The sequence below is a fragment of the Talpa europaea genome (assembly GCF_964194135.1).
Source record: "Talpa europaea genome assembly, chromosome: 6".
Classification (NCBI taxonomy): Eukaryota; Metazoa; Chordata; class Mammalia; order Eulipotyphla; family Talpidae; genus Talpa; species Talpa europaea.
Genome location: NC_140072.1, coordinates 111561973 through 111577354, shown reverse-complemented (window position 1 = coordinate 111577354; position 15382 = coordinate 111561973). Strand labels below are relative to the sequence as shown.

The 15382-nt window shown below is 32.6% G+C and overlaps 1 protein-coding gene across 2 annotated transcripts in view; it reads left to right on the top strand.

Annotated features, from left to right (window-relative positions):
* The window catches only part of KLHL1 (kelch like family member 1), a gene marked incomplete at both ends in the record, with an annotated part of 240056 nt that overhangs the window by 219243 nt on the left and 5431 nt on the right, over nucleotides 1-15382 (top strand). For both annotated transcript variants that reach the window (XM_084234749.1, XM_084234748.1), the window contains 2 exons: nucleotides 7553-7765; nucleotides 14204-14375. In XM_084234749.1, coding sequence (XP_084090875.1) covers nucleotides 7553-7765; nucleotides 14204-14375 — 385 coding nt within the window. The remainder of the gene's footprint in view (nucleotides 1-7552; nucleotides 7766-14203; nucleotides 14376-15382) is intronic.

Sequence of the window (15382 nt, the reverse complement as noted above, 5' to 3'; positions counted from 1 at the left end):
TCAATATATCTTTACTCTTTTTGATAAATTAGTCTGCAGACTCTTCAAAAATTACTACAAGTTTGTTTCTCAAGTTTTTGTTTTGCTTTGTTTTTATGATTATATTAGTCTCTCCATTTGCCTCTGAATACATTCCTATTACACTAATCAGGAATTCTCAACCTCAACAATGTTGAAATTTTGAGCCAGTTAATATTTGTTGGACTTAGGACTCTCTTTGTGTTGTATAGAAGCAGCATCAAGGGTTAAGCAGCATCAAGGGTTTGTAACCACTAGAGGCTAACTCTACATATGTGCACTCCAGTGTGATAGTCAAAATATTCTCTAGACATTGCCTAATATCCTCCAGAAAGGGAAAAATACGCCTTGTACTCATGTTCATGAGAAAACCTTCTCTCAACCATATTAACACCTTGAGCCCTGAATATATTGTAAAATCTTTCAATCTGATATTCAAAGCTCCCTTTCCCCTATAGTCCATTTGCTAAATCAGCTAGAGCAGTCCTTTTACAAATGCAAGTAATGCATCAGTCCTCTTCCAGGATTTCTCTATGCAATTAGATTATAATGCATAACTTTTCCTTCAGGAACCCACTGGATCTTGTCCCTGCCTATTCCAATCAGTCACATTGCCCTTTTATCTCTGTCTGAAATATGCAAGCTCTATCACAACTCAGTCCCTTTAAATTTGCTCTTTGTCAGAAACTGTTTCTGTTTATCCTCATGTGCCTGGCCCATATCATTATTGAGTTCATCTCTAAATATGGCCACATAGATTTTTTTTTATTATTAACCCTATTAAAAATATTCCATGAACGTCATCCTAAATTATTTACTTACTGTTTTTGAAATTATACACTTCCTTGAAATTAGTTACATATTAATGTTTTCTATCTTTTTTTAACTAACATATACATTCAATGAATGTTGAGATTTTGTCTGCATTATTTATTGATGTATCCCTGGGTATAATACATATTCCCTAGACCTACTGAGTAGATTTTGATGTTCTATTTTTAATAACCTATTTTCTCCTAAATAGGCATATGTATATTTTAGTTATTATTGCACATTATTTTAAAATAATCTTAAAATTATTTTCAATTTAATTGAAATCTCTATAAATTAATATGCTAGGGGTTATAAAGTTATCCACTCTGAAAAAAAAATGCCATTAAATGTAAATAATTAGTCTCTAAATGTTTAAATTTAAAGATGCTAATAAATATTATATATAAATTATCTAAAATATATGTGACATTTACATATGCATATATAATATTTACATATGCATATATATAATATTTCCCCAAGTTTGATACATAAACAAAGCCACAATGAACATCGTGATATGTAAACTTTTTGGCAAATTACTGATTGCTTCCTTGCAAGGACTTTCTACAAAGTAATTTGTAGGAGAATTGGGACTGAATTATTTTCACGGATAAAATAATTTAATCCTTTTCATAGTAGTATTTATCAAAAACTTTCTCAATGACATTGTCTTGCATTGCTTTTTTCAATTATTTTGATACATTGTCTTATCATTTCTTACTACCTCAACAATTTGTTTCAAAAAACATTTTATTTTGGTGCAAATTTTTTACTAGTAGTGAGATTAAAGTTGAGTAGGTATTTGCCACTATTTTTATTGTTACGTAATATACAGCAATATTTTCTACTTTTATCAACATCAACATATTGTATCCATAATTCTTTTAATTGACTCACAAATTCCATTTTTATGATTTTTATCAATCTAGTTTTATTTATATTTCCCCCAGCTTAGGCATCTTCAGATTTTATTCAGAATTATTTTAGGCTTAAAATTGCACTCTTAGTGTCATATACACTTTCCAAAATTCCTTTAGGATTTTGCCTGAAAATAAATATTTACAGCTTAATGAGAGGAAAAATGATATACTATTACACTTAAAATATTTCCATCTGAGAATATGAACATACATTTATCTCTTAAAATTCATCTCAATGTATTTTATTAGTTGGACATATATTTAGTGATTTCTTTCTAAGGATGTTCAGATTTATTATGTATTTGCACATTTTATATATATATATCAATAATTACAAATATATATATATATTATTACACATGCATGCATATATTAACAATTATGCATTTATAGTACTCCAGAGAAGACTGTATTTTTATAATAATCATTTTACTAAATTGATGTATTGATGTTAGTTTTCCTATGTTTTAATCCTATTTTAAGAAAATGTTATTATTTCATTTTATTTTCAAATAAAATGTCTCTCAAATCAAAATAGTACAGCTATCATTTAGATGCCATTACCCCGCTCTTTAGTATGTTTTAATGGCCTCAAAATTCTGTGGTTTCATGACTATTAGTGTCTAGTTGCTTTTCTTGTTTTACTCAGGCAGAAACATAATAAGTAGCAAGTGACCTTTCACTTCAGACTCAAAGTAGAAAATTGTTTCAACATCACCCTCTGACAGTTGTTTACTTTAATCTCACCTCTCCTGATGTGACTTTTTCTCTTGTTTTATTTCCACATCTCACCAAAGTGTCATTCTAGCCTGACTGTTGCTTCCCTGTGTATTATTAGTCTTGAGGATAATTTCCTCAAGACTAATGAAAGTCAGTGAATAGCCCTCTTGAGTTTAAGTTACTCATGATACTATTTAATGTGGAAAAATAGACATTATGTTATGGTTTTAAATTAATGCATGTGTACTGATGGCTTTGAGAGCGAAATCATTTCAATTTCATGAAACATTTTGGCAATAAGACAGATTAAACTAACTGGTAGTTATATTATCTTAAACCAGCATAGCCACAGGAAGCTTCCTCGGAGGATAAAAGGATTGCAACAAAACAGAGAATAGATATTATGGTGCAGTGATTGCCATATAAAATCCCCAAATAATACCTATACCAGTGATTATGTTTCCTTCTTCCTTGTTTTCTACCTTATCTAGGTTCTTTCAAACTTTATAGCTAAAAGGTTTTTCCTCTTTTATTCCCTGAGTAACTTACAAAAGCAGACATATTCATATGGCTTGAGCACATCCATAATTTTAGTAAATGCTTGATATGAGACCTAGAGAAACTGCAACATTGACAAAAAACAGCAGTTTGGTTCATGATTCAATGTGGAAAAACTGATTCACACATTCATTCATGTTAAAAATATTCATGGGTCAATTGTAATTTCTTTGCAACTTTTGCCTCATATTGCTAAAAGTACCACAAGAGCAGGAGTCTCTGGCTCTGCTTCTGTGTTCCCATATCTGGCACACACAGCACCTGAAGCCTCAAAACTCAGTACTTGCATGGTGCCTTCCAATATCGTTTCTATTCTTATCCATCCATTGGTATTTTTCTTCTTAAAGATGGAACCCAAATTGCCTATGCTTTATATGATATGCGATTTATATTAAAATTGAATTGCTTTAGATTCAAACATTTAAATGAAAAATAAATTGTTTATTTGTTGGGTCTCACTCAGAACTACTAATGGCTCAGAAGGTTTGTAGTTTGACTTTTGGAAAAAAAAATTCTAATCTGGCATCTGATTGATTTAGCAGATTTCCAAAAATTGAGAGAGTTTTGTAATAAGAAAGAGTAATTCGAGTCAAGTCTCTGAAGGTGAAATGCGAACAAAAGGAGGAAAAGTAAAGTTTGACTAGAACTTAATGAGAAAGAACAGCCATTAAAGATTGGATAGGAAGGCAGGATCCAGGTCATAAAGCAACTTGGCTAAGGTAACAGGACTGTAAAAGTCTCAAAGGGGGCATGGTTGCATGTCACTTCTGTGAATATCACTTTGGCTGACTGTTGAAGGAAACTATAAAATTTTTGGAATCCCATCACAAAGGTAGACTAGTTCAGATGTATTCTAATGTATTTGAAAGTATTACTTGATAAAGCATGTCTAAGAATGAAAACCTGTAGCATTAGCAGACAATTGATTTTAGCTCTCTGAGCATAACCACTGGCATACTCCTCAGTCTGGAATGCAGTGGCTTATGTGATTTAGATCTCCTCTCCTTTTCATTTTCACTCTTAGCACCTGCTTCTAGTCACATTTGTTTCAAACATACTGAATTGCTCAGATTTCCTGAACAACTCCATACTTTTCATACTCTCTTCCCTTTTCACATACTCATCTTTCTGCCTAAATGGCCATTTAATCTAGAGCAAGTCCCTAACAGAATGCTAGTTGTCTATGTACAAGGATACACAGGTTAATGTTCATAGCTACTGAATATGAACCTGATGATTACTAAGAATGTTATATTTCTCTCCTTCTCTCATTGCCTCAGAATGAAATCCCAACTCCATAGCATGACATATAACCCCTTCATTTTTAGTCTATTTTTATTCCCCACCGGCTACATCTCTCCTCTCCTTCATTCTTACCCCCACTCAGCAATATGACATACCTGCCACCTTTTATTTATCACCTACTATGGCCTTTCATGTGCATTGTCTTTATACATAATACCGTCCTGGTATGTAATGCTTTCCTCATATTTTATCTTCTTAAACATTTCTACTCATCTTCCATCACTAAGATAAAAGTCATGTTTCCTTTCACGATGTGAAACTGACAGCTGTCACTGCCTATGCTGTCAGTGCATATACTTCTAGCACTAGATTCTTCTCTTCTCTTCAGATTCTCAACAACTAATTTGTCATGGTAGTAAAACAAAGGGAATTACTCTAACCTGTGATTCAAGAGATTATGAAGTGAGATCTGAGATGACACCGTTTTGTAAATGTCCCCAAGTTTTGTGTGTACATTGTTCATTTATTCTAAGTTTATATTGTTTCTATCCTTTGGCTATTTTTATAATGTTCACACGTATTATAGTAATAGTTATTGTTGTTATTTATTTTTACATTCTAGTTCTCAGTCACGGAAAATTTATATTTCAAAATAAGTAGATTATACTGTTGATTGATAACATTTATTTCAAATACAAAATTTTCAACAATTTTTTAAGTATTCAAATACATCTATTGGTTTTAATAATGAGTCTGAATAGCAGTCTAAAAGTACACTGTTATCTTTTACACAAATTACAATTTTCCCATTTCTTTTTTAAGGCTTATTCTTGAGGGAAAATTCAGTGTATATACTCTTTCCAATAGTTTAATCCCATATTAAGAATTTATATTTCTAAAACTATATTGATTTCATTATTAATATGCATATTATATAATGTTAGAAGGACATTAAAATGAAAGAACCACTGATAATATAGCTTAGACTTTAATTTATGCCAAATATTTTACAAAAGGTACTGTCAAATATTATGTGAGGCATCCTATAAAGTTTTTTCTCATATAAATCTTCTTGTTACTAGGATTCATTAAAGTAGGGTTTACATTGAAGAAAATGACTGCATAGTGGTTTATAATACATGTAATTATATTAAATAAGTCAAGGATGTTGTAAATTGTGAACCTTGCAGGAACATCTTATTTTATAATATAAAATGTTAATAGGATCAGTATTTGACATTAAATGTAAGCAGTATGCTTAATCATCTTTTAAAAACACAGTTAAATATATGTTTGTTTATGTACACATTCTTTAATAATTTAAAAAAGAAAACATATGCATTATTGCATGAAATGTTTTATTACAAGCACTAATCAGACAAATTAATAGCATAATTTTAATTTGTCAGTGTGACATGAATGAAGAGAGCAGCTTGAAATCAATAATTCCTTTAAAACAATAAAAATAAAGATGAAGGTGCCTTTTTTAAATATAAGCTATTCTCAGGGACTGTGCTAGGTGCTTCCTGTGAAGATATTTACCCAATAACAAATCTTTGCAAAAAACAGTTAAATTTTAATAATTTCTGAAGATTATGCCACACTTCACTTGAATTAGATCTTCAATCTAAATGAAACAGAAATAAATGTTCAGATTTCATGAAGTGTTTAGGATGATAACAATTTTTGAGTGAGTAATTATTTCACTTCTGGGTGCTTTTGCAAGCTTAATTGTCTAATACTTGTTCTTCAAAATGCTCCTATTGGTGATTTTTCAACATATTGCAAGATTGAGAACTGACAGACAACTTGTGAGTAATCAAGCAGAGAAGTATTACATCCACAAAGGGAACACTTGGGTAATCAGAAACATTTTATCATGGCAGGCATGAAGAGAAATAAGCAACTTTAAAACAATGTCTCCAGGATACAAAATTAGTTTAAACATCATATTTTAGAGTTATTAAAGGACATAAGAGGATAAATTTATAAATCTATGACCCAAATGATTTTATATGCTAGCTAATAATGCCTTCCTGTGCATTTATGTGGAAACCGAAGAGTACAGAATTAAATCTATTTACCAATACATGAAGCATCATCTCCTCTAATAAAGCAAAAATTCCACAACATCTAATCTTATTAAAACATGAGCAAATCACATCAGTCATCTACTCAAATTTGTCTTCTGGTCCCATGTTTTGCTCAGAATAAACATCCACAAACTCTTGTGTGAGGTCCACCTCACACCCCATGTCTTACTTTGCCACATGCCCTCATTCTCTGCTCCAGCCACCCTGTCTTCCTTGCTGCTCTAGGAATTGTGTACTCACCTATTCAGTCTGCCTCAATTCTTTCCCCACTGGATATTCCTGAACTCTCTTTCAATCACTACCAATTTCTTCAAACTTTTGTGCAAATATTACCTTTTAGCAAGACTTTTTCGGAACATATACTTAAAATTGCAATGACAACCACCACTCACAGCATTTGAGTTTTGATCTCTCTTCCATGCTTTTATCTATGTTTACTACCTGCATCACCTTCTAACGTAGTATATATAATATTTGTGTTTATGTGTAGGCTATGTCTACACCTACCCCAATAGAACAGAGCACAAGAATTTTGCTCATGGATATATTAACAACATTTTGGATAGTGTGAAGCATATTTCAGGCATTCAAAATAAGTTTTGGACAAATTGTAAATAAATAAATGCAACTCTTTATCTTACTGTGATTAAGTCTTTTGATTGTGATCAAATAGACAATAATTATGTTATTAGGAATAATGCATTTCTACATTCAAATGCCATTTTTGCTACAATACTTCTTTTCCTGGATTCCAATTATACTTATCATTAACGGAATAATTATAACAAAATAAGTGAAGTTTCAGCAATTTCAATCAGTCCAACATTGTTGCACCACTTTTCCCATGTTTGTAACACATTCCTCTATATTTATTAAATAATACAGCAAGACACTGTTTGATGTAAGAAGTAATTGAAATCAACTGAAACTTTAGAAATAATATAGGGAAGAACATTAAAGTTGTTGTAATTTCATCTGTAACCCTAGAATCATAGATATCCCAGGCATGTTTAATCTTTTATAGAGTACCTTTCACAAAATGTTTGTGAAATAATGCATTTGGACATTTTAAAGATTCACATGATGGTTGAAAGCTTGTTTTTTTTTTTAAACTTTTACTTTATTGTATTTTGTCATCCAGAATATAAATATTAAATCATGGTTTTCCAATTGTGTTTTCAGGTTATATTCAGTTGGAGGTCGAGATGGAAGTTCCTGTTTGAGTTCAATGGAATATTATGATCCTCATACGAATAAGTGGAACATGTGCGCTCCTATGTGTAAGAGGAGAGGGGGTGTGGGAGTGGCCACATGCGATGGTTTTCTTTATGCAGTAGGAGGGCATGATGCACCTGCTTCAAATCACTGTTCCAGGCTACTGGATTATGTAGAAAGGTAAGACCCCAAGGGCAGTGACAAGTGAAAGAAACAATGTGAATTGCATTGATGAAAGTCAAAATCAACTCTTAGAGCTCCTTTAATAGTTCTCAATGTCTCTCTGTCTCTCTGTCTCTGTCTCTCACACACACACGTGCACACACAAGTGTGTACACGCTCACATTTTCATTCATTGCTGTTTTATTTTTCCTTTCTCCTTTCTCCCTCCCTTCCCATTTCTTTTCTTTGTTTCCCTTCCCCTGACTTCCCCTTCTCCCTCCTCTTTCCTATCTCATTTCTTTCTATCACTAATATTTATCTAAAGTCCCACATTTTTCACGAGATGCTCAAATATTCACAAGATCCTTACTTTTCTCCTTAGCGAATATGTCATTTAAAATAAAATTTTGGGGGCCTCCCCAGTGGTGCAGCGGGTTGAACGCAGAGCTGTGAAGCTGTCCGCAGCCTCTGCAGTGTGGGTTCGATCCCGGCCGGCTGGCGAGGGTCCCACATGGCTGGTAGACCTCTCCTGTCTCGTCTGCTGCTCCTCTCAGCAGTGTATTTTGTCATTCTGCCTGTTCTGCTCCCTGCTCTGCCTCTGGTGAATTCTCTCACCCTCCCGCGCATATGGTCTATACCCCAGCTCTTGTATAAAATAAATAATCTTAAAAATAAAATAAAATAAAATTTATGTAATTTATTGCATTTATAAATATTTAGTTTTTTTATAAAATTGGATTTTATTTGTTCTATTCATCCCGTTCTATTTGTTCTACTAGTTCCTTCAATCTCTCAAAGTGAATTATGAACCTCCTTGTTTTATGTTACACTTTTATTAATGCATGATAGGCCTACGAGAATTATATTTTCTATAATTCCAAGGAATGGGGGTTACATCAGTCCTCTTTCAACTTTTCCTAAAAGTGGCCATTCCACAGAGACTGGCAAAGCAAGGAGCTTTAGCTTCAGGTTCGTCTGCCAACCCAGACAACTCCTGGTGTGTTTATATATATATTTTAAGATTTATTTATTTATTTATACAAGCACTGGGTACAGTCAGAAGCACAGGAGGGTGAGAGAATTCAGTAGAGCCAAGAGCAGGGAGCAGAACAGCAGAAGGACCGAAGTACACTGCTGAGGGGAGCAGCGGGCGGCAGGAGAGGTCTGCGCGCCATTTGGGACCCTCACCCGGCGGCTGGGGATCGAACCAGCACTGCAGAGGCTGCGGGCAGCTTCACAGTCCAGTGCTCAACCGCTGAGCCACCAGGGGCAGCCCTCCTGGTGTGTTTATAGAAAGTTCTTTCTAGTGGATGTGTACCACTCAAAGCTACTACCCTGCAGCAGCAAGTATTAGAGGATTAATGTAGCATATGATGGTGTGTCCTATTACTAAGAATACATGCTAATATATGAGGCAGTGATAATAGGGAACACAGAGGTTAATTGTTGTATCAACTGTGATAGGATAAGTAATTTTACTGTAACAAATAACTTCAAATGCTTAGTGACTTTTTTTTTTTTATTTTATGGCATTTCTCATGCTACAGGTTCACAAAAGTTCCTTAGTATTACTGCCCTAGTACCAATACCCAGAAGGGCATATAAGTTGTAATAGTACTGATGATTCCTATGCCAGAAGGGAAAAATCAGAGTATTTACTAAATTGTTCACTTGTTAAAGATTCCACCTGCAAATAAAATAATTCACTTTTATTTAAACTTTGATGGCAAAACAGTCACAGAAAACTTGTGGTACATAGAAGGGCAGTATCCTAACTTGAACCACAGAGATGAATGAGACATATTTGGGGTATCATACTGATAATCATAATCTTCCTCCTAATGTTAAGAAACTGAGTGCTTCATACTCATGCTTTTAAGTGGTATATTCAGTGGGAGAAAGATGCTCTAAAGGTAAGTATTTTTATCGAGAATAAGACCACCGGAAAAAGAGTAGTCTCCTTAGTGAACAGACTCTCTCTCTCTCTCTCTCTCTCTATATATATATATATATATATATATACACACACACACACACACACACACATATATATCTCAAAAGAGTGTTATATATATATAAACCTTTTATGTGGTTTATGTAAAATACAGAAATGTTTAATGATACTGCTACTCCGTAAAATGGACTATAGATTTATAGTTGCATAAATATAAAGCAGGGTATTATACTCACTGCTTCCACATTTTCTTATCCAATGGAATTAAAATTAAAATGTTACTTTGAGGACAGTGGTCAGTATCCAAAGAAATAAAGATACACTTTTATACATGCAAACATGCAATTATTTATCTTAAAAATACTACTAATAGACTGAGTGCACCTTCACCTTTCCTTTGCTAATTATTTTTTGAGGGAAAATTACAGCCAAAAAATGAATATGATGAGGAAGTAACTTTTACCATGACTATCTTATATGTAAACACTACTAATGAAATGATATTTCATACACATATTCTCTTCTAACATTACTATATCAGCTATTGAAATGTTTGTGAACAGACATAAATAACCCAGTCTAGGAATACATTTATGATGCAAAATTAGATTTAAATAAACATAGCTATTTTAGATATGAGTGTTGTTGGTATTAGCAGCTTAAGGAATGCAGAAGCACACAGCATAATCATGATTCTTATCCAAGTTCACCCAACATGTCAGATTAATAGCATTTTTACACTTTTTATTACACATATTATCTATTGATGTTTTTACATGTAAATCATCAATAACGATAAATAATTGTACTTCTATAGATGTTTTTGAATGTAATAAATGGTTTTATAGTATATAATCAGAGGTAAACAAATTCTTGGGAATAGCAAGATGTAGTATACAATGTGATGTGTCAAAGATACATAGATGGATGACACATAAAACAAATTTTGGTAGATGACAATGACTTCTCATGGAAATGCAATTACATACTAAAGCAGAGTTACATAATATTTATCGAAGTTATAAATGGTCAGGCTATTTTAAACATAAAGAACATTGACACCTCAAATCAGATCAGGAAAGAAGACAGGGACTCAGTGAGAGCAGAAAGTTTGCAATAGTTATTGGAGCAGTGAAAATTAATTGTGTCACCCAGCCTCACTCTAGTGTAAGAAATTTAGTGAACAAAATCTATTCCAAAAAATGCAGTAAGTTCTGCAGAATTTAGGCTCAGAATATATAATTCATTAAATAAAGCATATTTATACAATTATATATACATATCTATATATCCATTTATATAGTCAGTAAACATTTTCCGTTTATTTTTCACTGTGAAATATAGACTTAAAATGTATTGGAAGAAGGAGACAAGGAAATAATTAATTATAACTTTAAGATCACAGACAAAACTATCCTAGGCAATGCATTATAAAAATATGTTCAAAGCCTTCAGTATGGCTACTGAGTAAAGACAGATCAGGACTGCTTTTCCTCTCAAACTGCATCCCAGTAATTCATCTTGGTAATTGAGGGATGTCAATTAATACAAATCTCCTAAATTAACCTTTAATAGTAACCACTTTTGCCTCCTTCATTTTTTTTTTATAGAAGCCAGAGGGATCTTTTCATAATGCCTATCTATCCTGAAGCACAATGGAGTTTTTCTTTTAACCAATTATTAATGTATCAATGAATTAACTGCTTTATACATCATTTTTTCCCACTAAACAAGGTTATATATGATAGCAACCAATGTTATGTTCTCTAAACCTATATTCTTCCATTTGGTACAAATCCTGGCCCACCTTAAGCACTCAACAAGATATTATTGAATCAGTCAGACACAAAGAAAAACAGGTCTAGAATTTCTCACAAGGAAAAATATTTTGAGATACACTATTTATTGGTAGTATATAGATATATAAGTAGTTAGATATAGGCAGGCAGCCAGTTAGACAGACAGACAGACAGACTGATAGATGAAAGCATAAATATACGGATGGATGGATGGATGGATGGATGGATGGATGGATGGATGGATGGATGAATGGATGGATAGATAACTTACAGAGAAATGGATTGATTTTTCGATTAAATTATTGAAAGATATATAGTGCCATTCTCATTTGCTATTTGTTTACTGTATTTTCTATTTCTGTTGCATGTTCCTATTTACCTATATTTTATTATTTTTTAGTGTTTTTTTAAAGATTAATTTCTTTATACAAGAACTGGGGTACAGGCCAGAGGTGTGGGATGGTGAAAGAATTCACCAGAGACAGAGCAGGGAGCAGAACAGGCATACGGACCAAAGACACTGCTGAGGGGAGCAACGAGTGAGGCAGGAGAGGTCTGCTGCACCATGTGATTATCTCCCTGGCCTGCTGAGACTCGAACCTTCGCTGCAGAGGCTGCGGACAGCTTCACAGTGTGGTGCTCAACTCACTGTTCTACTGGGGAGGCCCTATTTACCTATATTTTAGATATATATTCAATACACCGAAAATTTTGATGTGGTTTAAATATTAAGCAACTGTTCATATATTAGTTGAAAATTATATCCTTATGTCATATATTTCAAACACTACTGACAACCGAATGTCACTGTTTTTTACATAAAAGTACAATGGAGTCAATGCAATAAATATAATGTGGACAATGGATTACATGTAATAAATATAAAATTATCCTAAATATAAAATTGTGCTCAAATTAAGATTGGTATTTTGTATTCTTTTATTTCTATTGATTTCTCATTTTATCTTTTTCAGTTTATATATACACCAAGAATAATAAAATATTTAAACAGTGAAGAGGAGTGATGGAGAAACACTTTAATTTAAATGATGGATGCTCATCCTAGAACTATGTAGCATATTAACTCATATTTTGACATGTGCAACATCCTAAACTTTGTGCAAAACAGAAATTACTTGAATTGTTTAAAGTTTACATGTTAGTTAGACCTTTCACATTTTTTAATATTTCTTTCTTTTCTTTAAGATCTTACTTTTGGAGTTATCCGAATGAATGTAGCATGAAAAGACTAACTAGGGGGTTGCTGGTATTTTTTCTTATAGTAATACATTGTACATCTTTGTTATTGATATCAAATTATATTCAACTTTCTAGTAAACATATATACAAAAGATTCTATGACAGCCCACCTATATAGGGTCCTGCTTTTTAAATAGATGTAAAAATAATTAACTGACAACACAGTTATGTTAATTTATATGAGATTAGATTTGCCTCAGTGACTTATATGGCAAATGGACATCTTTGAAAAGGTCAGTTGGCACAGGAAGTGATGAAATGATCTGTTGTCTATGGGTATTCTGGCTAGAATGCTGGCATAATCATGGTAATTTGGCAGCATTATTTGAAGGAAGAGGAAAGGTAAATATCCATGCATTGTTGAGTATAAGATGGTCTACATAGAAGGAATTATGTCACTTCCATTTTCAAGTTGAGCATACTTAAAAATATACAGTATAGCCTTCTCTTAGTAGAGAAAGTGATTACATAATCTGTTCTTAGTTAAAATTGTTAAAATATTATTCATTTGCCTTTTCATATATTTTATATTTTATTTTATTTTCAAGGACTTTTACAATATTTATTTATTTATTTTTAACTGAGTTAATATTGGGCTGCCCCCATCAGGTATTACTACCATAATCCAGCCACCACCAACTCACCCATATTCCACCACCACAGACCTTTGTTCTTTGTCCCCTCTTTGTTCTTACCCCTGCCCCATTCCCTCTACCACTTGGTGCTTCAATTCTGTTCAGCTATCAAGGGTTAGTTTTTAGGCTTATCTTTATTGGACAATTAGTTTAGTTATTTTATATTCCTCATACTAGTGATCCCATCTAGTATTTGTAAAATATATTTGTTTTAAAAATGAGTTTTAACTAAAATTTAGGACTCCTGCATATGCTCCCTATTCAGTTGATTGACAATAATCAATCGAATGTTTAAGCAATTTTTAAAGCTTCACTGAGAAAACTATATACAAGAGGCATTAAAGAGCTGCTTAACATACCCTTGCCTTTCTAGTTCTGTCAACAATTCCTTTTGCCTTTTCTCGATTTTGAAAACTAGTATAGTAAAATATGACCTGAGTCAAATCATAATTTTTCATGAATCTTCATAGGATTTAACTTTATTATAGAAAAATGAGTTTGGTTTATATCTATTTTAAATATTCTCCTTTTACTATGGAAAATATTTACTTACATGTCTGACTACTTCATGGAAAGATTATGACATTAATTTTTATTAAATAACTGTTCTTCTAAGTAAAAGGTAGGTATATTTTTAAAATTACTTATGGTTTAGAAACCAGATATTGTGGCTACTAGTTCTAAAACTGATGTACTTCTAGAAAAAGTTTAATTTCTTTAGCATGGCATATTTTGAAAGTGTATCATTTGTTTAACTAAACTTGAGTGTGATTAGACCATGTGATATTCTACTATCCTTACCTTTTAGATATGATCCCAAAACAGACACATGGACCATGGTGGCTCCATTAAGTATGCCAAGAGATGCTGTTGGAGTCTGTCTCCTTGGTGACAGATTATACGCTGTTGGTGGCTATGATGGGCAGACATACCTCAACACTATGGAATCCTATGATCCACAAACTAATGAATGGACACAGGTGAGACTGGCAACAGCATAGTTTATTAAATTTACTACATTTAGGAGATTTATTTACTTCCTTTGGAAAAGAGGTATGTGTGTGTGTGTACGTGTGTGTGTGGTATACTCTATCTAGATTATGTGTATATATACATACTCTATCTAAATTTACAACTGTTTCATTTAATCTATTAACTGTTCATTTTGTAAGGAGTCCATTAAATCACTTGTTTTGTGTACTTTTCTGTTGTATTCTTATTTTAATAAAATTATATTGTTATATTAAAAAGTGATATCCATGCCTCAATGGGATTTTCACTTTATTATAAATCAGATCAAAGGACAAGAATGGAATCTTAATTAATTGAGCCAAAAAAAAGTTGAATATGTTGTTTCACAAAACTGTAATTTTAGAATTTGGTTTTAGCAACAGCCGGAATAAGAAAATGAAAGGCTACCTTCTGCTATCCATTTTACTTGACTGTGTTTATTAGGTCCATTGTTACCCATCATGGAAAGAATTTTCCATAAGTTGGTGCTGTGGAAACTCCATAATAGCAATCTTCACAGCCATAAATAGAGAACAAAAGAATTATGTTCAATTAAAAAAAAATCAAAGGACTCTAATGAACTGTCATATAAAAACTATTCACTTCTGAACAGCTTTGGCTAGGAAGATGGAATATAATCATTGGCTGATCTGCAGTTAGGTATTACTCCTTGAAAACACATTGAAGTTAGAGATGCAGAGTCATGTTAAAATAAAGCAGCTGCCATCCTGGTCTCATTCTAAAGCATATGTGTTGGTGTTTGTGAATGCTGGGGAAAGATGAAGACAGGTCAACTCAATTATAGTGCAAAATACCTTATGCTATATAGCTACTATATTCCCGCTTATAATGAAAGGACATGATATATTTTCAGACTTGTGCCAATAATTCAATTTCTTCTTACTTCTCTTTTCAAAATCCCTCCATATTTCTATTCTTTTCCTTCTTTATCAGAAGACTTAAACCAAGAGACTTA